The sequence below is a fragment of the Juglans microcarpa x Juglans regia genome, chromosome 4D (assembly GCF_004785595.1).
Source record: "Juglans microcarpa x Juglans regia isolate MS1-56 chromosome 4D, Jm3101_v1.0, whole genome shotgun sequence".
NCBI lineage: Eukaryota > Viridiplantae > Streptophyta > Magnoliopsida > Fagales > Juglandaceae > Juglans > Juglans microcarpa x Juglans regia.
Window position 1 is genome coordinate 29,051,711 of NC_054600.1, and position 26,896 is coordinate 29,078,606.

Genomic DNA, 26,896 nt, shown 5'->3' on the forward strand with positions numbered 1-26,896 from the left:
TATATATATATATATAATAAATATTTGTAATTAATAAATATTTATTTTTATATATTTATATACGTCGATGTCATGGAAAAATAAATGGTTCATAAATAGTAAATACATAGACCACGTGATTCTGAATAGAGTACCACAAAAATAAAAATAAAAATTTATGTGGTCCCAAAAGGGCAATAAGTCTCGTTTATTTTATCTTTAGATATTTTGCCACAATAGTAAACAATATTAGTGGTGTGTGTTCGTTTGGACTTGGAGAATTGCGTTTCTCTGTTCCCAATTTCGTTGAAAGTGCGCTTTATTGGATAATGAGATCATGGGTTGAAGCATCCAAGAGCCTCATCATCCAAGAACTTCCTCACAAGTACTCCAACTCCTATGCATATCATAAATACCACATTATCGTTAAGTTGTAAATAGTAATAAAATGAATTAAAATAAATTATAAATAATAATAAGATGAATTGTAAATAATAATAAAATTTATGAGTTAAAATTGATAAATAATAGTGAATAATAGTGAGATGAGTTGAGATGAATTGTAAATCCAAACGAGATCTTAAGTTTTAGGAGTGGTTTATATTCAGAAATGAGTTGAAATAGTTTGTAAATAGTAAAATAAAAGTTAAATTATTTATTATATTTTATATGAAAATTAAAAAAAATTTGAAATTTGAAAAAGTTAAATTATTTATTATATTTTGTTTAAAAATTTTAAAAAGTTATAATGATGAGATGAGATGAGTTGAGGTGGGTTTTGAATTCAAACGAGACCTAATAATTTATTTATAACAGATTTGCTTTCTATTTTGGTAATTTTTTTTCCAAAAATTGGAATAATATTTTCCTCTATTTATTTTCATTTATTTTGGAAAAAATAAAAACAACACACAAACGATGAATTACAAGACATAATTCAAACTTTTGATCATGTCTTCAATGATATATATTGATATATGTTGATTTTGACGATCATGTGTTGCAAAATGATCTATAAGAATATATTAAGATCAGCACAATTCATGACGTGCTTGCTTAATTCTCTCGGATCCTCACATGATCCTCCAAAAGCAATATTTCAATCCCTTTTATTTTCGTCCACAATTCATTCCATGTGCACAAGAAGTAATTGGAATACTTCTAAGCTTCGTCCCTCCAAGATTTAGCTTTTTCTTTTGTTTGTCATGATTTTCAATAGAAAGAAATATATGTGCGTAACCTATTTATAATTAACAAGGCTTTGTTGAATTCAAGTTTCGCATCTGATTTGGAGACCGAAATCGGGAATACTCTCTCTCTCTCTCTCTGTATATATATATATAAACAGTATATATATTCTCATCTTATCACAACATATCATCTGATAAAAATTTATTATATAAGCACGATCGAACTTATAATAACACGACATCTTGTGATGGAATAAGAGTATTACGTACGTGTTAGATCTATTTAGTATAAATTAGAGTTCGTAAATTAATTTTGAAATGAAAAATAAAATAAAAAGTGTGAAGTTGTTAATTTTTTTCAAAAGTGACCTTTTAAGTGGAAGTCTTTCTGTCTAGGGGCCTCGATCATCTCTCGTTACCTTTCCTGCTTCTACATCATGATATGTCCATAAAAGCTTTGAAAGGTGGGAATAAAAAAAGTCCATCGAGTAGGTTTTCAACTTACCTGAGATATAGATCGAGCTGCAGATACTGCCTATATATATATATATATATGCACATGAGTTCATAAGTTGTATATATTGTAGCAGTACCGCTCCAAATTGTTATAAAAATGTGTACTTTATATCACGAAATATATATAATCAACATGCAATATATGTCTTTTTTGATCTCTTCCTTTTTCGGATTCCCTTTTCCTTTTTTTTTTTTTTTTTTTTTTAAATTTTTAAATTTGTAATTTTAGAATCCTATTCAAAGCTTTTTAGCCCATTCACAGGCCACTTGCACATACGTACAGATGCATGTTGGTCTATATATATATACACACACGAGTACGTACTTTAACAGGTGCTTCCCTTACTATATTTATAAACAAGACATTAAAAAATGACATGCATTCACGTACTCTGATAGCTAGTGTTGCAATAAAGTAATTAAACGTAGATGCCCCGGAAAACAAAACAATGTGATCAGCTGTAAATATTCTTAAAAAAAGTGGCGTTTTGATCATGAGCACTCGTAAGCTAGCGTTTGTTTCTCGCCTTTGCTTTTAGTTATGGCAAGCGCTCGATCGGTACCTTAATTTTATTTTTTTCCTCATTTGCGCATCTGCTTCCAAGGAATTTGTTTAAAAGCGGGAGTCAATATAAGAAAGTGGGCTACTGGGTTAGTGTGCAAGTATCAATATTAAAGTGGGTTACTAGGTTACTGTACAAGTTTCAATATTAGTGGATCGGTGGGACCTCTCTCTCTCTATAATCACGAATATGGGGTCAATTATTTGAATCTATCATTCTTCTTTACTCACGCTCATTTGTTGAAAAAAAATAATAATTGCTATTAATTATGTCGGCTCAGTTATATCGCTGCTCATTTTGTTTCATTCGCATTGGTGTCACATGGTTTATTAACATATATATATTCAAAATAAAATGGCATGAAAATACAAACAAAAAGTGTAATATTAGGTTTCTCTTACTCTTTTTATGTTTGTATTTTTTATTTTTTTATTTTAAAATAAAATACGATGATGTAAAAACAAAGTGAACAGTATAATTAAAGTAACATAGTAGGATTTCTCAATATGGATTTTGTTTTTTTTTTTTTTTTTTTTTTGAAATTTAGTCGCTTCAAGAATTTTAATATGGATTCTTAATTTCTATTGGAATTTAGTCGCTTCAAGAATGGGATCAATTAGTTGGGTACGTCAAATATTGATTCGATAGGCCATATATATTTAATTAGTTTGAAATGGAGGATGGTTGGTGATCTTAAAACTTGTGACTATTCGTTTACATAATTAAGTATTTGTGCAACTTTAATTCTTAAAGCTTCGTTTAGTTACGTAGTTTAGATGATATGATATTAGATATTTTAAACAATAATGAAATTTTTGAGTTAAGGTGGGATTATATATTTTATAAAAAAGTGTGTATTTGGATAGTGAGATAAAATGAGATAGTTTACTTTTTAAGGATTTAATAAAGTGATGGGTCCTACCAATTATTGAAAATTATTTTTAATTATTGGGTAAAAAATATTATGAATATATTAAAAATAAGAAGTATCTATTATTAATTTAAAAACTCATAAATATTTTGATTTGTTCAAAATATATTTTTTGTGGTTGGTCATGATTACTTCAATATTCTCAAATATGAACACATTTAATTGTTAAACGAAATTATTCTAATTATGACCTATTTATTATACTATATTTTACAAAATTTGAAATATAATTTTCTAACTATATATTACAATAAAATAGAAAAATCTAATATATAATTATATATATTAAAAATGTAGTAATTAGTGTTACTGTATTGGTCTTGTAGTGAAACTGTAAATGCATATGAAACTTTATAGCAGATCAACTATAACGATATTATATTGCTATTGTAGTGTTACTGTAGCAATAGTTGAAAATTCAAAGATGAGATAAAATTTTATATTCTGTTGTTTGGATAGGTAAATAAAAGATGAAGTATAGCTCATCTCATTTGGACAACCAAACCGGGATTTATATATTTGTGCTAAATCTCTATGAATATGTTGGTTTGTTAATTTGTTAATTTTGGGTTTTTGTCGTTTCTCTTGTTTTGGTATGTATGCAGCGTTTTGTAAAAATTAAATCTCGTTTATTTTTACAAATAAAATAAAATGAGATGAGATGAGTTAAGATAAAAATTAAAAATTAAATAAAATATTGTTATCATATATTTTTTAATATTATTTTTATTTTATTATTTAAAAAAATCTAATTAATTATTATTTTTTATGTAAATTTTTAAAAAAATTATAATAATTAAATAAAATAAAAATGATGGTAAAAACAAACATTACTTTCTGCAAAGCGAGTGGACTTGTATTGTGCGGTGCAACATGTTAGCTGGTGCCGGCAGCTTGCTGCAGCTTTGTATCTGTCTATTGGATGTGATTGCTCTCGATATCATCGTGTGTAGTGTGTACGTTGTTTCTACTATTCTACGAAAAATGATAATCACCTGTACTTTTTAGTAAGGGAAAAGATAGTCTGTCATTTCATTTTTTTCGCTTTATTTAACTGCTTGGATAATTTTTTTTTAGTAATTAAGAAAATGATTTTAAATATATTGATATATATTTTTTTATTTTTTGAAAATATTTAAATATATTAAAAAATATAAAAAAAAATACTAGACAGTACGCGTAACGATAAAAGTGGGACGGCATAATAACCTCACTATTTCAGTAACTATGTTTTAAAATTATAAATATTTATATAAAATATAATATAAAATATGTTGTGAAATGGATTGTATGATATCATTACTTTTGGGTTAATCATCATCTATTTATCTCTCTCGTAAAAAATTAAGGGTATGAATCTGATTTTCGCTAGTTAATCATCATCTCTCTCTCATTCTTCCATTCACCCATATTATCTATCAATATTTATTTTGTTTAATTTTATTTTGATTTCTTCAATGTTGAAAAAGACAAATTTAAAACTTTTAGACAACTCTCAAGAGACACGCGTGGCACAAATAGATTTACAAGTCGAAATCATTAGGAGGAAAGTAGTGTTTTTGCGAAAATCACCATAACCATTCCCACATCTGCGCATGCTCATCACGTGTCATCCCTTCTAGTAACTCTCATTGGCACATGCGCCAGATCACCGACCTCGCCACCACTAGATTTTTTTAAATTTTACTTTTATGGCTGAAAAGAAACAAATGTTGCCTTTATGAGCTGTCACAGATTTCAAAATCTAACAGAATTGGTCCAAACTGTAATCCATAATTTTTCACACATGTCTTACTGCTTTTCTTTTTAATTTCCTTAGTGTTAATTAAAATAAAAAAGAGTTATTCTCTAAGACGTTTTCCTGTAGAGGTTGAATTATCTATTTCTATAAAGAGTGATGTTAAATCTCTTTTTAGACAGAGAGTGTTGTCTCTTTATATGTAAAGAATATCAGCAATAATAAAGATCATACTGGTCACAAAAGGAAATAATGTATTGATAGAGTTTCAAATACATTATTTTAGTTTATGATATCATATTTAATATGGATACATTCTAAAATATATCTGATCATAAATATAAATTTTTCAAATGGATGAATGATGAAAATTACTCTTGGCTAAACATCGTAGAATCGAACGCTGTTTTCGCCCAAATATCTCGCGAGGATTGATCATAGAGCATGCGTGTGCTAGTTTGTCTCCTCTGTAATGCAAAATTGTAACAAGGGTGGTGTAAGGGCCACAAAAACTTCTAAACACTTTTTCAATGGAATAGTGTAATTTTTTTTTCGTTATTTTTCCAAACATTTTTTTAATCCATTTAAACATATTTAAAAAAAATCACAAATTTATTAAAAAATATTTCCTTAAATATTAAGCAAAAATAAAATATAAAAGAACAATAAAAAGAGAATTCGTTACAAAATTTATGTAGAAATCCTCGATAGATCTATCATTTCTCTTGTAACAATTACAACTTTTTGCCCACAGGTATCCAAATTAGAATCAGTAAGGTTGTATCTAAATGTTAAATTGATCCCAGATTATATGAGTTAATATAGATTAATAGTTTCTTCTGGATCTCATTAAGACGTGTTTTAATATAAATAAAGTGAGATATGTATTTAAATTTATAAAATAAATTGATACGAGTTTAACATTTAATAAAAAGTTGAAAAAATAGCAAGTTCGTTAAAATAAATTAAGGTGCTATTAACATAAAAGAAAAAAACCCAAATCATAATAAAATAATAGTTTTTTTTTAAGAAATTAATTTGACTTTTATTGTTAATTAATGTGTTTAAATTTAAAAATAAATAATATTATATTATAAAAGTGTGAACGATCAGCTGTGAAGAAGAAGAAGAAGAAGAAGAAGAAGAAGAATAGTACTACTTCTTGTATCACATCTCATCCAATTAAGTAAACCTTGTAAAGTTAACTCCCAAAGCAACCTAGTAATAGAAATCCGGGGCCCAAAAAAAAAGCTAAAAATATTGACTCAGCAAAGGCTTTTGCAAAGCACGATGCAGTGAAAACAGCGCACGAGGGGTTAACTATTGCAACATTTAAGTTCTGATTTCAATCTTTGGCAACCCCTAAATTCTCCAAATCCCAAGATTACTATTTCTCTAATGTTGGATTTGTATAGTGAGTTATTTTTAGATATTTTATAAATAATAAAAAAATTAATAATAAATATTAAATAATAATAAATAATAATAAAAAGTGATAAAAATTAATAATAAAATAATAAATAATAGTGAGGTATTATGAATTTATGAGAACATGCTTTCAGCCATACATACGCATGCGGCATGCCACCATTTTATTATTATTATTATTTTTTTTGCAGGTTAAAAAAAAAAGAGAGAGAAAAAAAAATATTCGATTTGATCCAATTCCAATGATAACTCCAACCCCGTTTTGGGAAAAAAATCTGCCTCCTACTTGACTGTCTCTTTGCTATTTGAGTCGAGCAAAGATTGTTTATAAACTATAAACAACCTGCTTTCACCATCGCACTCCCAAACTCAATAAAATATTGCCTAATTATCTATGTTCTCAAAAAGACTATCTATTGTATTATTATAGACCCTTATTTTTTTTTAATTTCTGTGCGGTAATTTTTTTAAAGAAAAACCCTTTTAAGGAGAGATGACGTGCCCAAATGATAACATGAGGCAAACTAGGAAACTCCACCATAAGGCATTGGACAGCTGTCGACTAGGCCCAAACCAAAAGAAACATACACACTTTAAAAATTGAACTGGTAATTTGGTAACGATGAATCCTAAATTCTTTAGAGCTAACGAATTTTGTGGGTGAGCCCATGGACCTCTGGTGGCAGCCCACATGTCTTGCTTACTAGGCCCAATAAGCAGCTCATCTAGGAAAGGGTTTTTAAACTTTTTAAGACGTAATCGTCTGTTTTTGAGTAAGCTCGATTTAGATTAAAAATTCACTTCAACTCATTATTTTAATTTTTTTAAATTTTTATATAAAAAATAATAAATAATTTAATTTTTTTAAATTTTAAATTAATAATAATATTAAAAATAATATTTTATTATACTATTTAAAAACTATCTAATTCATACGGCGTTAGACTGTATTCTTGTCGTGATTATTAGAAGTAGCTTTACAAGGAGAATAAGCTTCGTTTAGATTTTTAATTCCTCTCAATTCATCTCAATTCATCATTATAACTTTTTAAAATTTCAATACAAAATATAATAAATATTTCAACTTTTTTCAAATTCTAAAATAATAATAATATTAAAAAATAATATTCTAATAATATTTTATCATCTCAACTTAATTAACTCACTTCAACATCCAAACACAACCTAAATATCGTGTTCTCCGTCCCAATATTGACAATATTACCCTCATGTTTCAAGATGATTAATATTTTATTATAGCGTTACTAAACTCAAAGTGCATAAGAATACGTGATACAAAATATGTAAGAATTAATAAAAATACACAAAATATTTGTCCATTTAGATGGTGAGATGAGATAAAATAAGTTAAGATAAAAGTTAAATAAAATATTGTTAGAATATTATTTTTTAATATTATTATTATTATTTTGAGATTTTAAAAAAATAAAATTGTTTACTATATTTTGTATAAAAATTTTAAAAAATGATGAGATGAGATAAGATGAAATCAAACCGTTTCTTCTATATCCAAACGAGACGTTACGATTGTAATTATTCGTGTATTTATTTGAGCAGAAAATATGAATCTACAAAGTAAAGTCAAGTCAAAATAGAAGACATCATGAACAACATTCGTAATCTTTACTATTCGTATAAATATTATTTATGGAATTAAAAAACTCATCAGTATTTTTATTTGATTCAAAATAAAATATTACTAAAATAATGAAACTATGGATTCCTATTTGCTACCCGTCTGCAAAGGAAAAACGTCGAAAGATTTCTTTAGCCCATAGAATAGAATCATAGATAGATGTATCTAAAAAGATTTTATTTTTTATTTTTGTTATGCCTCCAAACACCCCAGTTTTGTAACCCAAGCAATCGGCCTCAGCCCAAACCCAACCCATCAAATTCCCGGAGTGAGCGCCTTAACACGGCAAAATGAGAGAGAATCCCAGAGCCGAAGCCGAACGATTACTGGGAATCGCCGAGAAGCTCCTGCGCAACCGAGATCTAGGTGGGTCCAGAGACTTCGCCATCTTGGCTCAGGAGACGGAGCCCCTTCTTGATGGGTCCGATCAGATCTTGGCCGTGGTGGACGTCCTTCTCGCGGCGGAGAAGCACATAAACAATCACCACGACTGGTACGCTATCCTCCAGGTTGATCGCCGGTCTGACGACCAGGATCGCATCAAGAAACAGTACCGCAGGCTCGCGCTGCTCCTCCATCCGGACAAGAACAAGTTCCCGTTCGCCGATCAGGCTTTCAAGCTCGTCGCCGATGCCTGGGCAGTCTTCAACGACCACGCCAAGAAGTCTCTATATGACAACGAGCTCAGCCTCTTCGCCAAGGTCGATCTGAGCTTGGGCGGTAGGAGAGACCATCACGGGGAGAGCAACAGTAATTACACTAGCGGCGGGAACGAGGGTCCGGATGATCATCGACTGAGACTGTCGAGCTTCTGGACCATGTGCCCCTACTGTTACCACCTGTACGAATACCCTAGAGTTTACGAGGGGTGTTGCTTGCGGTGCCAGAATTGCCGGAGGGCGTTCCATGCGGTGCTGATCCCATCGCTGCCACCGCTGGCACCGGGCCAGACGGCCTACTACTGTTCCTGGGGCGTCTTTCCGATGTGCTTCGTGATGACGGACAGCGCAGGGAAGGATGCCTTGGCGGATGGCGCGGCGGTTCGAAATTGGATGCCCAACGCACCGTCGCAAGAGAGTGGTGGGAATGATGGGACACCGTTGATGGCGGCCGGAAGGGAGGGTTCAGCGGTGCGTGGTTTGGGTGGGAACTCTTCGGAACCCAGCAAAAGGAAGAGAGGAAGGCCCCGGAAGTCTACCGTGCAAACCCGATAAGCAATGGGACTAATATTTATGACCGAAGGATATTGCTCTTTGGTGAAGGCTGAAGAGGAGTTTGGTTGGGGGGATTCAAAGAGCGCCAATGGCGACTGATGGAGGATGTTGGAATCAAATGTGAGACGGGGTTGGGTCTAGGGGGCGATGGTTTTCATGTTTTGCGGGAGAAAATGGGTTGGGTCTGTCTTTGTACTATATAAGTGTACTTGTGTTGTCGTCTGTAGATTTCAGGTGCTCTTCCTTAAATTGAGTGGCCCATTATCAAACCGTACATTTTATTAGCAAAGCTACAATCTGATGTCAGCTAGGCTTCTACTTGGACCATTTTTTGAAGAGAAAATCTATTTTATCTTTTTAATTTGATACTTTTATTTGACATCTAGTTAAAATTTATTTTTTATTTTATTTTATTTTTATTTAATAGTTAAGAAAGTGATTTTAAGTATATTGATGTATTCTTTTTATTTTTTAAATATATTTAAATATGTTAAAAAAATATAAAAAAAAAAAATTTACACTGAACAGTATGCCCTACTGTCAAAATGGGACAGTTACCTTTTTTGAAGTATCTTGATTCTGTCCTTCGGGTATATATATATATATATATATATATATATATATATATATATATATATAATTTGTTTGTTTGTCCCATTTAAAGCTCGTTTTGGATTCTTCCGAGCTAGTGCACCTCATAATTGAGGCTTCCAAAAAAGGATATCTGGAAATGACTGTTAGGATTGACATTAGAGTTAGTAAGCAATCTTGTTGACGTGTTAAAACTTAGTATAAAAAGATATTAATGTTTTTTTTTTTGTTATTTTAGATATAATGACGTCTATAGTAGTAAGTGTGTTTACGCATGTCTTGTAAGCAATGGAGAGGGATGTTAAAGCTGTGGTTGATAATTCATGTTCACGAATTGTATTCGTATCGTATCAAGTCATAAATATTAGACTATATAGATTAGGTTTTAAAATTTTAACACGACTTGTATATATAACGAGTGACACAACACGATGCTTAACCTTTTAGTAATTAACTTTTATTTATTTAACATAGACATGATACATTTAACTCACTTCAACATGTTTTAAACCATTTCATATAAATGGTTGAACTGATCCGTATATTTATTCTTTAATCCAATTAATATAATTTTATATATAATATGAGAATAATTATATAAATCATTCGCAATTATACCTGGATCCAAAATAAAATATTTTATTATTAATATTTAAACTAATAATACATAAGAAAAATAATATTTTCATAAAATAAAATTATTTATTAACAACAAAATAGTCTAATAATTTAAGATATTAACTAGTCAAATATTACAAAAGATGATGGTTTTTTCCATGTTATTCAATAGAGAGAAAAATAAAACTGAGGAAATAGAGAGCAAGGCACCTTAGAAGAAAGTTGGGCAGCTTTTAATCCAAGATGAAGATGAATTAGGATCCCCTTATTGTAACTCTTTCTGTAAATAATAATGATACATATAGTCGTAGAGTGTGTAAATACTGTGTAATCATTTTAGAAAATAGTGAGGTTTACTATTAAAAAAATTAATTTATTTTTATATGAGTTCTATATTTATTCACATTTTTAAAATGATTACACAATATTTACACACTCACAATTATAACTATTATTTATTTTATTAGAAAATAAGCTTTGGATAAGGATGCAAAGATCACCATATCACCAATGTACAATATTCATCTACAAGAAACACTGTATAGATCAACTCGTGTCTCTCAAGAATTACGACTTTAGAGAGTGGGTGGGGAGAATGCAACGGATGGCTACTGGGATAGAAAATTTGAAATGAATTGGGGTAGGAGACAGAACGCGCGTTTTACGCTGTCGAGAGGAGAAAAAAAAAATTACACTAGAAGGGAATGTACGGTATAGAATTGTTGAGCGGAAGAAAGAGAGAAAATATTAGGTAGTATACTGCCTACTCATTACCACGGTGTACATTCCGGCCATATAATTGACACAGCTATATTGGACGTCCAAGAAGTCGAGGTCCAGTAGTTTTCTAGGCCACTATCCGTTTGATTTGGGGCCGTTGAGGCCACTATATTTACTTTAGAAGTCTAACTTATTGTTTGGTTATAGATAAACTGAAATGAGATAAAAATTAAGAGTTGAATAAAATATTATTAAAATTATTTTTATTTTAAAATTTAAAAAAATTAAATTATTTATTATATTTTGTGTGATAATTTTAAAAAATTTTAATGATTAAAATGCCTTAAATGTTATGAGAGGTTTGGATAGTGAGTTAAGATGAGATGAAAGTTAAAAATATAATAAAATATTATTAAAATATTATTTTTTTTATTTTATAATTTGAAAAAATTAAATTATTTATTATATTTTGTATAAAAATTTGTAACAATTATAATAATTAAATAAAATAAAATAAGATAAGATAAATTGGAATGAGGTGAATCCAAATCTCCTTTTAAGCTGCATTTGGTTGCAAGACTCAGCTGAGCTCAATCTAATTTTAAGCTGAGTTTAATATCCAAACACCCAATTCTCAAATTACTAAATCTATATCAACTAAAAAACACCTTACACGTGAGACTCATAATTTTTTTTTAACTTAACACATCTTTATATGCGGGACCCACAACCTTTTTCAACTTCTCATCAAAAGTATTAAACTCATATTAACATCAAAATACACTCTAAATTCAGTTGATATGGGCACTACATAACTCATTCAATTACTCAACTCATTACTATTCATAAAGAACTTAACTCAACTGAGCCATTCTTTGCAGGCAAGACGTCGAAAAAGCCCTAGTTGTGTCTTCGATGAAATCTACTAATCTAGTACAGGTTTTGGAACATGAGTTAGTCTATATACAGTTTCCAAATAGAGACTGTTTATACAAGCATATACAGTTGTGTTTTTAAAAAATTAAAATTACAATAATATTCTTGTTAAAATGATTTTTGTTCTCTTTTATCCCTGTTCATCAATGAGAATGTACACGTAGTCTCCCACTCAAGACTACAAATTGAATTTCTCTTTGAGACAAAGGCTCATCTTTCCATTTTCTCACTTTTTTTTTTTTAAAGTTGTGAACAGTTATATTCGATTGGATCTTATTTAATTACACGAATTATCTTATTTCACCTTATATAATTATTATAATTTTTCTAAACTCTCATATAAAATATAATAAATAATTTAATTTTTTCAAATTTTAAAATAAAAATAATATTAAAAAAATTATATACTAACAATATTTTATTTAATTTTCATCTTATTTCATATCATATGTGTAGCTAAATGAGTGGATAACACATCTACATCCGTTAATATATATATATATATATAAACATGACAATTTTATTTGAAAGATAAATTTTAAAATTTGAATTTTATATCAAATATTACGCGCTTTACATGCCGACTTAAAAATAAAATAACTAATTTTAAATTTTTTTCTTTTATAATAATTGATATAATATTATTAGAATAATGTTAGGTACAAGTTTTATATAGACTCTTTATAAAAAAAAAAAGTAAGTTACACTAAAAAAATAATAGATTATTTTGTACTTTTTCAGTTAAGACCTATCTTTATAATAATATCATTTTTTTTCCATTTACCATAATCATTAATACATTATAATCACATAAAAAAAACGTGAATACATTATAAAATTACTGGATAAAATTAAAAAATCTTACCAATTTAATTAACTGGAAAGAACAGTGATTCAATTTCATTTATATATGATACAAAAAAAATTTTCTATCAAAAAAAAAAATACATCATACAAATTTGAATTAGACACGATTTTAGCTCGACTGTAAGTCCCACTGACACGCACGGGAACCCGTAAATGCTGCTGGCTGAGTTTCTTTACTTCCAGACCCGTAAACACTCCGTTCTGTGTGATCGAAGAGAAAACATTCCACTCTGCTAATTGCTTCTCGGTTGTGGCTTTGACGTGCGCCTGAGATTTTTTGGGTCTTTCGTCCCTGGTTTCTTCTTGGTAGATTGTAAGTACTTCCAGACCCTGCGTTCCTTGTTTGAGTTTTGATTTTGTGCCCGTTTCCCGACTGTTAGAAACCCGATTTAATTTTTGGGTCCGCATCGCATCTGCACTGTTTGGTTGCCGAGATAACGTGGGAAGATAACAGAAAGATGATAGATGCTTTCAATTGCATGCCTTTCGTCGTTGTCCGGGACTTAGAAGACGAAAAGACAATTTTTTTTTTTAAAAAAAAAAGCGTAATACCTCTCTTTTGCTTCGATATGAAAGAGAAGAATGATCCATTTGCATGCATTAATAGATGCACGGTACATTACTAAGTTTTAATGTTTTCCCCCCTTTTTTCCTGGTAACCAAACCGGGGAAATTCGGCTTCCATTTCTTAGGAGATTAGCACGTTTCTTGCGTAAGTGGGTGCATGCCATTTAGGTGAAACTAGGATGTTGGTTTTTATTGGTTGGTGAAAGCACCGAAAGGTTTCATAATCTTCCTTTCTGCGAACATTTTCGTTTATTTGGGTTATTCAGGGTTTAGATATTAGCAGTAGCCAGTCATTGACTCATTGTTCGAGACTCGAGACAGTTAATGTCCTTATTGAGGCAATATTTTGCTCTGTGATAACGAGTAGTGTGCTTGGACCATGAAAGTGTCTAGCGAGGTTTAATTTTATGCGAATTGGTGTAGCGAGGCTTTAATTTTAGTAAAGTACTTCAAGAAAAGGTAACCATGATGTATTACCTTATTTCCTATAACTGGTTTCTGCCATTCTATTTTGTGTGAGTGTGTTTGTGTGTTGGGATGAGTGGGGGGAGTTGATTTAAGGCCTTTGGTAGAGTGCTCCGAGTTTTTACTAGCTAAGTTAGCTGCTACTTTTTTGCCACAGTTAACATGAAAGTAAGAAGTGCGTTCATCAAACTCCCCTGTGAGTATGCATAACTTAGTATTGGATCTTTGGTTCTAGTAATAGAAGGAGTCTACTCAAAACTGGAAACGTTGCATATAAATAATCTAAAATCTATAGGTACCAGCACAATATAAATTTAAGGTTAGAGCCAAAAAACAAAAATTTCTATTTTAGATTTTTAAGGTGCTATTTCTATTATTGGTAACGTATTGGATCCCCATTTGATGCACTTGTTGATATCCAGTCTATATCGCAAAGGCAAACCATGAAAGGCAAATGTCTTAATAGTGGAAAAGGCCAGTTTAGGCAGCAGAGAGGTGCAGAGAAGGTTGTGGCTGATCAGGTCACATGGGGGTATTTGATATGGGTCAGGCTCAATGGTGGTTCCTGGTGGCCTGCACAGGTATTTGAAATGCTATTCTCTTTGGCTTCATCTGGTCTTCGGAACTGGTACACACTGAGATCACCTGTCTATAGAAGTTCATTTTATTTGTACCAAATATTTGGTAGGTTATTGATGAGAACTCTATCGGTGAGAGCATTAAACCTGGAAATAAATCAGCAGGGAAGTTCTGGTTAGGCTCTATGGAAGCTATAAATAGTTAGTGGTTTGACATTGCTTGACTTTTTTAGTTTTAGTTTTTGCTTTTTTTGGTTCTCTCATTAAAAAGACTAACATGTCTTGCATCTATGTTGCAGCTTGTATGTTGATCCTGTAAAATCTCAATCTGAGTTTAAACGAGTAAGTGTTTAATGCTGGTTACCCAAATTATGATGCGACCTCCTAGGTTGATTGAGTATTTTAGTTTTGTCCACCTTTTCAAGCATTTTTCTTCATATGTGATCACACTGATTCTTTGAGCTCTTCAGATACTCGAGCAGAATAATGGGTGTTATTGGAAAATTTTCAAGGAAGCCCTGGAGCAGGTGACCATTTCTTTTACCCTTTTTTGGCAACCTATGACAAGGAGTTATTAGTTTGGTAAAGCTGCTCATCTTAGGTGGTGGATGATCTTAGATGCTTGTCATTGATGTTTTTTTCTACCATTTGGGTATGGCTGTAGGATTGTCCTCGCTCAAAATCTGGAAGATCAAAGAGACAAGTATCCAAATCTAAGGGTGAGCTAATCTTTTGGTCATATTCATTGAATCCCCGCCTAACACTGTGCACTTTATAAGGCATAATATTTATGAGTCGGACATGAGTCATTTGGAACTTGGGCATTGTATAAAAAACCATGAGTTTATAGTTGCCATAAATTGAAAAACTGCATTATTTTCTGAGAGCAAGGTCTTCAGGTATCTATCTTAGTGGATGTGTGGAGATCCTATAGTAAATTAATAATTAGTGTCCAAGTTTTTGTGTGCATGTCAATATCTGGTAAACATATTTAAATAAGTGGACATTTTGAGTGGAAAGTAGCTTACCTAGAAATCAGAATTTCTTGACCTCTCAAAATGGTAGGGATACTACTTACCTACAAATCGTGAGTACATTAAACTAGTATATCAAGTCAGCGTGCAGTATTCTTTATATATTGCCAAAGCCATTGTGTTACTTTGCATCTTGAAAGAAAAAGTGAACAATAATAGCTCATAGTAATGAATGCATGTGAAGTTTGCCTTACGGAGAAAGAATCTCAAGTGGAGAAGTTATGGATATACTTATCAGTCTTATCTGTTAGTTTAAAGGTGGGTATGAAGTTCAGGCCATGGTTTCGTGTGTCACAGCAGTCAGAGGGACTTGAAAAAGTAGGGTTAAAGACACCCTAAGCATTTTCCGTGAGTGTGGAGTTGCTGAATAATAATCAGTTGGTTGGTTTGATGTAGAGCAGTTTGTTTGATGCTAACCGATACCCAACTCAAACATTTTGGTTTTAACTACAGGTTTGGGGGGATAGATGAGAATTTTGTGTTTTGTTTGAGAGTTTAAAATATTGTGTTTTAATATTATTATTGTATTGGGATTTGAAAAAGGTGAATTGAGATTTGAAAAAGTTGAATTGTTTATTATATTTTGTATGGGGATTTGAAAAAGGTGTAATGATGAGATGAGATGAGAATTTTGTGTCTCATCCCATCCCCCAAACCTGCCCGCGGCTGGAATCTGGAAACTGGTTGGTTTGAACCACTTTGATATCCTGAACACTCAATTCTTTACCTTCTCAACATGTACAAACTTGAACAAAGATCAATCGCATGCATGCATGCATTAATTGGATACTGTGTCTACATTTTTTACTTTTTGGAAGATGATACTTGTATCCATGTACATCTTTAATAGGTATAGCCTACGTTCTTTCTGTCAAAGAAGTATAAAATGTGTCCTCTTCATTCCAATTATAGATTCTTATACTGGCCAAAATATTTTATATTTGGCAGCAAAGGTAATAATTGATGCTTCTAGAGACAAGTTCAATCAAAATGAAGTAAACGATCAGGACATAGAAGCCTCAAATCATGTAAGTTTAGTTTTGTTCTCTAAGCATCCTATATCTTAAACTGCAACTTTGAAGATTATATCCCTTGGTTGTGGAGAAGTCGTGCCTGAGGGAGATATCAGGCCTGAAGTGTTAGGAATCTAGAGCACTGAAGGCTTATACTGGTGCCAAAGCTCCAAAACAGTTTTTCAGAAAAGGAAGGGAAAATGCAACATAGTGCTAAGGAGATTAACTTATTGAGTAATGGAACTTCTGTGAGTTGGTAGCTGCTTTATATGCCTGCCTTCTTTCCTTGTCTTGTGTTTTGGACTTCCATTTACTTATGAATGGATAATTGAATGACAATTTGGTGTCAGGTAATTGTTTCTACAGGAAGGCAGCTTCCAACAATTACACCAAAAATGAAGGAGAAGATTGGAAATTCTGAAAAAGCTGAGAAAGAAAAAAAATGAGTCCTCTAAGCAGGATGGGATAAGAATGAATCTCAAAGCAAATAGCTCAAGCTCTGCAGAGGAAGAAGCAGAAAGTATAGCCCCTAATCGGGATAGGTTGCAAAGGAAACTCAAAAGAGTTAGGTCAAGTGGTGAGGGTAAAAAATCTAATCAAAATGTGGTGCAGAAGAAACTCAAGCTAGATAGTCCTAACCTTGAGCCTCCCAGTCAAAGGGCCAAGGAGGTAGCAAGAATGAAAATCCCTAAGCAGGATGGAGTAGGAAAGAGGAAGGAAGAAGCAAAAAACAAATCCTCAATGCAAGGCGTATTGCATAAGAAACTCAAGCCAAAGCATATAGGCACTGAGGAAGGAAGAAGCAAGACTCCTGAGCAAGATGAGATGCAGAAAGAAGTCAAGCCAAATAACAGAAGCACTGAGGAGGAATCAAAACTTGGAACCACGGAGCAAGATGAGTTGCTGAAGAAAAACAAGCTAAACAACCCGAGCTTTGTGAGTACACCTAATAATCATTTTCCCCATTTTTGGGAGAATCTTATACTTTTTCTCATACATTAAATTTGCCAATGAATTTAGCTTAAACGGCGCCTCTCTTGGTAAGATCAGGGTGGAGAGTAAGATTGTGGACTCTAGACCTATGAGGTGCATTGCACATTACCATTCAAAGATACTAATTTATATAAATTTGGGTTATTGTTCTTAGGAAACACCCTTATTCGGAAAGTCTCCAGAACTTAGTGCGCGGAGGGTGAAAGTGATGCAAGGTCTCGGTCTGATTGCTCCTTCTGGGTCACCCTTCCACAAAAGTGGACATGTTTATTTGCAGTTGTGCTAATTGTTGGTATTGATACATTATTCATGTGCAAAGTCATTTATCTTGTAATGTACAGTTCAAACCTTGACAAGGTTGTCTGCACTTCATTTCCTTTGCTTAATTTGCATGGGCGATACAAGAACCGATAAACTTACAAAAAGGTAATTTCTCTGGTGGATGGTTCTGGATTCTTTTAACTTAAGACATGTGCTTGGTTTACATTTTTACGCTAGAAGATTTAGATGAACATTCTATTGGCAAAGGATTCCTCAATACAGTTTAAAAAAAAAAGGTGGGTCTTGACCAGTCTATAATAAAAAAAAAATTTGAGGTTCTTATATTTTACACAGGAATCAACATTAAAACCTGGCATCCATACTAGAAAGTGAGAAATTCCTGAGCCGTATCTTTGGTTTATAACTTTATACCACTAGCTTCTCTCTCCCGTCTCTGTGCTGTGATCTTAAAATAATAAAGAAACAAAACTTAAGAGAGCCGGATCTACAGCATTATGAGTTGGTTTACCGGAGATGGAACCAATTATGAAAAAGTCTTCTCCCCAATGCTTGAAAAAACATTGACACTGAGGCAGCTTTTAGGGGCATGCAATCAGATCATCCATGACTTTTGACACTACTGCAACAAGATTGTCTTTAAAGTGCCCTTCATTTCTGCTTTTTACTTAACCCTTTGTCTCAATCTTTTTGCCCCTTCTGTCTCTTCCTCTTCTGTTGCTGTCTAATCTAACTTCGAAATTTCACTTGGGAATAAAAGACGTTGGGGTCATCTTCTTGAAATGGTCCCGTGCCGTGCCAGAAGTGAGTGGAATATAACAGGTACATCAGAATCTCACTGCCAAAAGGCATGGCCTTCCCTCTCCTTTTAGCGAAGGTAATATATATAGCAAGCTGAGGAGAGCAGGGTTTTGTAAAATTTATTTTTAGGTAAAATTTGAAGAAAGGTAGCTCAAAACTGCCTTCAACGGATCATCTATTTTCAAATTTATTTTCTATTTTGCTATATTGTTCAGCTACATGTAGTGTGAACTGTACACAAATGTAAAAAATATTTTATTTATTTTTCTCTTTTCATGTACTCTATCTCCCACAATAGTTTCTCTCTCATTGTAATTTTTTTCTAACAAACTATTAAATAATATAACATTTAAATGATGTAAAGAAAAAATAAATAAACTGATGTATAAAATATTGTAAATTCAATATATAAAATAGAAAAAAATAATTTTGATGATATATTTTAAAAGATAAGATACATAAACTATTGGGAGTGCTCAATTAATTTTGGAGATAACAGTTCATGATTTCAACCCATGTTTAGAATACCTTATCCAACAACTGAAATGCAATTTGATAGTACTAAAGTGAGGGGGCTTTTAAACTAATAGAGAGTTTATTTTTAGAAAAATATTAATTTGGATACCAGAAACCTAGAAATAGAGGTTGAGAAGAGCATTCTCAATAGGTTATGCTAAACTCAAGTTTTTATAAAATTTGAAGGAAATAACTCAATATTGCCTATCCAATGGATTATATATTTTATAACTAATATCCAATTTGCTACAGTACCATATCTATATTTTTCAAATACGATTTACACTTGTATAAATATTTAATTTATTTCTCTTTTTATTTTTTACTTTTTATTCATTTTTTTATCTATTTTTTACTTTACTTGAAATAAATAAAATATATTACAAAATATAATATTTAAATAATAAAAAAAAATAGATAAACTAATGTATAATATATCATCTTCATAGCTTATAGGCATGGACTAGCTCATAGGCATAAGCCACAAGTACGAAAACAAAAACAAAAAAATGTCCATTGCTACTGCTTCAACTTTGAGGTCCCCTACTCTGTACCAATCTGAACTCATATCTGCTGCTGTTGTCTGGTATGCAATGCTATCAGATGTTGATCTCTCTTCCTACAGTATTCTAGATTTGTAATTGCTTCCAACATACTCACATGCACATTCTACAGTTTTGTTTTTGGTCTTTGTGGGCATTTCTCTGAATTTTTGTTGCAATGTAGTGGCATATATATACACATTCTTTGATTCCATACTTCAGGATTGGAGCAGTGTAGTTTTAGACATTTGCTTGCTTTTATGGGTTGAGCTTTTAGGAAACTACAAGATAAGGAACAAAAGAATCAGATAAAGACTCGTGTCCAGATCAGACTTTGCCTCTCCTTTACGAGTTTGCTAGATTGAAAGAAGGGAATTCGATTGGCTTTACTGGCAGAGAGGATGAGAAAGGATAAATGATGTTTAATACTAAAATAGAGAGGTGCACTTAGTTTCATTTGGATATATAAATTATTTCACCTCACCTTATTTTATCATTATAATTTTTTTTAAATTTTTACACAAAATATAATAGACAATTCAATTTTTTAAAATTTTAAAACATTAATAATATTAAAAATAATATTTTATTTAATTTATTTAAAATCATTTCATCCCACTATCCAAACGAACCTTTAGAAGTAAATTTGTTGTCTAGGCCTGTGCACTCTCGAAACTAGTGAGAATTTTGTTCTTGAACACCCATGCCAAAAAAATAAAAATACTGTCCGGTTTGTATTTAGAACTCATCTCAACTCATCTGATTATTATTCATCAATTTTAACTCACAAATCTTACTACTATTTACAACTTATCTCACTACTATTCACAATCCATCTCAATTCATTTTCAAATCTAAATGATATGATTCTCATATTCTAATCTTTATTATTATTATTTTTTTAATTTTTAGAAACATGAATTAATAAATGTTTCATCAAAGTAAGTTGAAACAATGAAAGTGAAAAAAAAAATGCAGAAACTGGGAAAAAAAAAAAAAAGAATAAAACTACTCTACCCTTCACTTTTGACCGTTTTACTAGACTGCTGGTTAAATTTTTTTTTTTTTACTTAATAATTAAGAAATTGATTTTCAGTGTATTGATATATTTTTTTATTTTTTAAAAATATTAAAAAATATTAAAATAAGTGAAAAAAAAAAAAAAAAAAAAAAAAAAAAAAAAAGGCCGCTGGCTAACCGCCCCACTCAAAAAAAAAAAAAAAAAAGGGGCACAAGAGTGAGAGAACGGGGTCTTCAACTTCTAAAGAGGAAAAAAGAGGTTGTCGTTCGTGATCGCTGCTGTCGCTTTGGAAAATTTGATTCCCTGAAAACAAAAGCTGTCTGCGCCGCCGTAACAAATAATTCTATGCCTTTGGAAAACAACCCAGCCACGTTTCGCATTAATGTCAAACCATAGTTTCTCGATGTAACATCCACTCACGTCCCACTTACGGATCCCTCCCACCACTACTGTTGTTGTAATAATAGTCTTTGACACTAATGGTCGTTTGACTGACTTATCACCTCAACACCTGCTTTCCGTCACTCCACCAATTCCCATGACTAACCCATTCCTGTCGAATCCACATCTTTATCACATTAAGGTTGTGTTTAAATATCGAAGAAAAATGAATTAAATTGAGATAATAAAATATTATTAAAATATTATTTTTTAATTTTATTATTATTTTAAAATTTAAAAAAACTAAATTATTTATTATATTTTATATTAAAATTTAAAAAAAATTATACTGATGAATTGAGATAAATTGAGAGGAATGAAGTATGAAGTCTTAAAGTCTTCACATTTTTATCCTCTTTAATTAACTTATCTATTTATTATTAATAATACACGCAGAATCTTTTTTATAACCTTTTTATTATTATTAGTAATAATGAAGATATTTTTATAAAATAATATCATTAATTTAAAATATAATTATATAAATGATTGTAAAAATAATTAGTTCATTTGCTCGGCTGATTTTCTGGGATATATTAGATTAAAAAATATTTTATATTATAAAATAGATTTGAGATATCGGGTCATATCAAACAATAATTGTCTTTTTTTATATATTTGTTACTTCTTCCTTAAATAATTGTTGTGCTATGTCACTTTTTACAATATTTTATATAATAATATTTAAAAAAAGATTATTTTTATAAATTAACTTGTAAAAATAATATCATTTTACTAAAATATCTTATTGTATAATATATATTATAAAATATATTATGAAATGTATTATGTGGATATCATTACTCTTAAATCTTAATATATTTGTTAACGACTTTGTAGGATAATGAATATTTTAGTTAATTTTATAATATCAAAAAATTCATTTTCCTCGTAATTTATTTACCCATAGAATGTAAATAATCGATGTTAATCGAATCAAAGTCAAATATCATTGTGTAATAGGCGGACTCCAATAACTTTTATGGAAGCATATGCCTCATTGGCAATGTTTGTTAGATTTCCATATTGGAAATGATGTTTCCACTAGTTTTGATCTTTTGTAATATGTAACTAGAAAAAAAAAAAAGAAAGTCAAATATCTGTACGATCTAACTCAACAAGATGTCATTATGAAGCGCGAGGTTAGAAATAAGTTATATATCCAACGTGATTTATTTTACAGTTTTAATGAGGGGAAATGACCCTTGTAGTTATAAGTGTGTAAGCGATGTATAATTATTTTAAAAAAAGTAAATAGATATAAGATCCGTATGAAAAGAAATTAATTTTTTAATAATAAATCTCACTCTTTTTCAAAATTATTGTATGACATTTATACATTTCACGACTGTATATAACATTACTCTTTAACGAGATCTTGATAATTTCTCCACAAACTTGCCATCTGGCCAATTTAGAACTGACCTAGAATGCTTACGTTTAATTGAATAAAATTACATTTCTTTTAAGGACTTTGTGAATAATGAATAGGCTGAGAAAACTTGATTGTATTGAAAGCTTGATGAGTTTTGTTAACAACAATTACTACTATGCATCTTACGTATTAAGTAGTACTTCAGGAAAACTTAGGCCTTGTTTATTTTCAGAAAATATCTCATCTTATCTCATTTTATCATTACAATTTTTTTAAAATCTTTATATAAAATAAAATAAATAATTTAACTTTTTCAAATCTCAAAATAAAAATAATATTAAAAAATATATTCTAACAATATTTTATTGAACTTTTTAATTTTAATCTCAACACATCTCATCTCATCTCTGAAAACAAATGAGCCCTTAAGTTGCATGTATCAAGATTCCTTAAATTTTTTAGAGTAATTTTATATATAATCGTGAAGTGCGTAAATGATCCGTAATCGTTTTGAAAAAGAGTGAGGTCTACTATTAAAAATTAATTTTTTTTATATAAATCTTATGTTTTATTCATTTTTTTAAAACAATATGTGAAGGTTGCACAATTTACAATTGTAAATATATTTTCTCATTTTTTTACTAGATTTTAGAAATCATATATAGATAAAAGAAGAAGTACCGTTTTAGTTATAAGAAATTTTATAAAAATAAATTTATAAACTGATATAACTTAACGGCTTATGTCAAATTATAAATAAATGATATTTGACTCGTAACATTTATACGAAAGCTGGTAATTAATGACACATAGGCAACGTACGTACCATTAATATAGAAGTTTTATAATTAAACAGTGTCGGTGAGTACGTTGCAAGAGACTTGTATTAGATTGGTATTGTTTAACAACGTACCTGGGAAGTTAGCAGGGAAAGGCAACGAAACATACAGGAAGAAAGGTCCATGCCATCTACTACCATCAATGAATACTAGTACTACCGGAACCCCTGTCCCATTTTTTGAAGATGAGAGACGCTTTCTGAGAAATCAAGATAAGCGGATATGCCTCGAAAGTCTGTATACATCTGCAGACTGCAGTTCTCACCTCCAGGTTAAAAGAACAGATAGAAACACATCTAAATTACTGATAATTAAGATCGATCAAAATAAACTTCTTTATATTTTCCTATCAAATGCTATATATAAACAGGTGTCTGTATGGTGTGGATGTCCTCAGACATGGATCGAGTAGTTTGTCTCCCCTTGTCCGTTTAGATTACGTTTAGATGTTAAATTGAGTTGAGTTGAAATGATAAAATATTATTTTTAATAATAATATTATTTTTAAATTTAAAAAAATTAAATTATTTATTATATTTTATATTTAAATTTAAAAAAATTATAATGATAAGTTAAGATGAATTAATAAGAGTATTCTCATTAGATTAATTAAAAGCTAAATCCAATGAGTATTTAGCTATTAGAGAGTAAAATATATTCATATTGGATTAATTAAATTCTAAATATTTGAAATTTGGCTACAGTGACTTTTAAAAGTTTTTTCAAATATGAAGGTTACTATACATACATCAAATATATATTTTATTAATTATTTATCTTTTCATTTCTTTTGTCATATATTTTATTATAATTGATATATTAATTTAAGTTAGTGATATATTAAATTAATAAGAATATAATTATTAATTAATATATAATAGATATAATAGTAAAACATGATAAAATAAAATAAATTAATAATTAAAAAAATTAAATATTTTTAAAATTATTAGTTATTCATTATTATATAATAAATAAATATATAATCTAATGTGAAGATTTGATGTGAATAATTAAAACTAAATTTATTTTATATTATATTATTATATAATAAAAAATAATTATTTTAATATAAAAATTTATGTGAATGAAATAGTTAAAAATTAATTTTTTTTTTATATTTATAAAAAATATCTTTTAATTTTGACTCGAGTGTGATCAAAACCAAACAACGTTCAGGTTTTATTAATTGAAAAATATTTTATAAAAATAATATAATTTTATAAAAATATTATTCATTTAATATATTATTATATAGTATATATTGTATAAAGTATATCATTACCCTTATTAACTCTTCTGCCTGACTCGAAGTACCCTCCTCGTTTAACGTTCCACTTTTTTTTTTAACAGTCAACACTGGTTAGGGATAAAAAGGGGTACCGCTACTCCACCCTTTTATACCCTTCCACGGCCTTATTTACCACTACAGTTAAACCTCAAAACCTGCATTTTCAGGTTTCCTCCACGACTCTCTCTCTCTCTCTCTGTATATGGTTTCTCTTCCTTTTCTTTATTTATTCCTCTCGCTGTCTCTCCGCCTGCTACTCCTACACTTAGTTTACTTTGAATAACACCATCTCGGTTCTAGCTAGGTCTTTGTTTGTTATCATTCATAAAGTTGTTTTTCTTGCTCCAGGGTTTTTTTCTTATTTCGCCTAGCCTAGAAGAACAGAACAGAGATATGCTTCCTTTCCAGAGCTACTATGGATCGAGGAGCTTGTTGGAGCAAAAGAGTGAACGCGGTCGAGAACCAAACTCGGCGGTCAATACGATGGACGGCGGGGATTCGATGATGAGCTCTGCTTCGAAGGGGGAAAGGAGATCGGAGGAAGCATGTAAGAGTCACAAGGACGCAGAAAGGAGACGCAGGCAGCGAATCAACGCCCACCTCTCCACCCTACGCTCTCTCCTACCCAACACCACCAAGGTTTTTCTTTTGTTTTTGTTTTTCAATATTCATTCTCAAGTTTCCAACTTTCTTTTCCTTTTCCTTTCACGTTCTCTTTGCGTCTATTAACCGTTATTTGGATCAGAGCGCTAGGGGTATTGACGTTATACTTTGGTGAATGCTTTGTGTTTGCGATACAGACGGATAAGGCCTCGTTGCTAGCACAGGTGGTCCATCACGTGAAAGAGCTGAGGAAGCAAGCGGCTGACGTGGGGCGTCAGAGCGGTGACGCGTGTGGGAGTGGATCGGACTCCGATCCCGAGGTTTGGCCGTTCCCGGGCGAGTACGACGAGGTGACCCTGAGCTACTGTGACGGTGGAAAGAAGGTGATGAAAGCGACACTTTGTTGCGAGGACCGGCCCGGTTTAAACCTCGAGTTGGCCCGGGTGATTCGGTCGGTCCGGGCCAGGGCGGTGCGGGCAGAGATGATGACGGTTGGCGGGCGGACCAAGAGCGTCGTGGTGGTGCAATGGGCCGGGAGTGGTGCAGGTGGAGAGGAGGAAATTGGGGCCTTGAAACGGGCTTTGAAGGCCGTTGTGGAGAATCGAGCTTCGGGTCCTGGGCTGGGTCAAGGGGTCTCACGGAGCAAACGGGCTCGGGTTTATGGTTCGCTTAAGGGTGACGACGAGCTTTTGTTGAGAGGTCTTTGATCAATGTCTTAGATTTGAAAAATGCTCGATTCAATTGTAAATTACTAATCTGGGGTGGCAGTGTGGGTAAAAGAAAGCTGGAAAGAGCATTAGATCATGATGGATTTTTGTTAATGTATGGACTGTTTCTTACCTAGGATGATGGATCTTGAAAGTATATTCACTGGGGACTAGTTTAATGAAAGGAGAGATGTATTTTTTCGACAACCTTGTAAGGCTAGGTAATAGTTTTGTAACGCGTACTCTTTGCTAATGCTAGGAAAAATTAGGTCTATTATTATTATTATTTTTTTTTTCATGTGTCCTACATTTTATGCGGACTTGTAGGCGTAGTGTGTTTTCATTATTTTTTTTAATTTATCTCATCTAATAATTACAATTTTATTAAATTTTTATATAAAATAAAATAAATAATTTAATTTTTTTAAATTTTAAAATAAAAATAATATTAAAAAAATATATTTTATTTAAATTTTAATTTTAATCTCGACTCATTTTATTTGAACGAGACCGAAATTACATTTCTTTTAACTATATTTCTAGATTTGCAGATCTTAAAATCTACTACATTTATGAACGAGGATAACAAAATTAAAAAAGCATCTGCCAAATCCAACTGGGACAATGTCGACATGGCGGCCAAGATAAAAAGGCAACGCTAATTGAGGCGTTTGCTCGTCCAAGAATCTTCTTTAGTAACTATCGTGACGTCAGAAGAAGGACCCAACAACGGACAACGACGAAGATCGATCGAAGAAGGGATAATTATGAGTGTAATTGGATAAGTTTGTCTTTGCTTTGCATGCGCGCCTTATCTCTCATCGCTCAGCATTAAATTATTGTTGTTAGCGTTGGCTACTGCGCCACTACGTAACGTCCGTAC

At 31.2% G+C, this 26,896-nt stretch overlaps 2 protein-coding genes across 6 annotated transcripts; both read left to right on the forward strand.

Moving 5' to 3' along the window:
* The first annotated feature begins 1,295 nt into the window (after nt 1–1,295).
* Nucleotides 1,296–26,287, forward strand: LOC121259105 (transcription factor bHLH106-like). Of its 5 annotated transcripts, none has more exons than XM_041160599.1 (4): nt 1,296–1,307; nt 23,246–23,250; nt 25,080–25,342; nt 25,504–26,287. In XM_041160599.1, the coding sequence occupies exons 3-4, from the start codon at nt 25,097–25,099 to the stop codon at nt 26,011–26,013; spliced, it is 756 nt and encodes a 251-aa protein (XP_041016533.1). In that variant the 5' UTR covers nt 1,296–1,307; nt 23,246–23,250; nt 25,080–25,096; the 3' UTR covers nt 26,014–26,287. The 5 variants fall into 5 exon arrangements, with proteins under 5 accessions (XP_041016533.1, XP_041016534.1, XP_041016530.1 ...); XM_041160600.1 differs by lacking the exons at nt 1,296–1,307; nt 23,246–23,250 and adding exons at nt 4,510–4,515; nt 14,150–14,155; XM_041160596.1 differs by lacking the exons at nt 1,296–1,307; nt 23,246–23,250 and adding exons at nt 23,751–23,840; nt 24,761–24,870 and having other exon boundaries at nt 25,075–25,342.
* On the forward strand, nt 8,096–9,505 carry LOC121259106. Its single transcript, XM_041160601.1, has one exon. The coding sequence runs from the start codon at nt 8,293–8,295 to the stop codon at nt 9,214–9,216; it is 924 nt and encodes a 307-aa protein (XP_041016535.1). The 5' UTR covers nt 8,096–8,292; the 3' UTR covers nt 9,217–9,505.
* Nucleotides 26,288–26,896: the final 609 nt, after the last annotated feature.

Coding starts and splice junctions, on each gene's coding strand:
- LOC121259106 (XM_041160601.1), top strand. CDS start 8,293: ATGAGAGAGAATCCCAGAGCCGAAGCCGAACGATTACTGGGAATCGCC.
- LOC121259105 (XM_041160596.1), top strand. CDS start 23,766: ATGCTATATATAAACAGGTGTCTGTATGGTGTGGATGTCCTCAGACAT. Junction 23,841..24,760: donor GTAGTTTGTCTCCCCTTGTC/CGTTTAGATTAC, acceptor ACTTTTTTTTTT/AACAGTCAACACTGGTTAGG. Junction 24,871..25,074: donor CTCAAAACCTGCATTTTCAG/GTTTCCTCCACG, acceptor TATTTCGCCTAG/CCTAGAAGAACAGAACAGAG.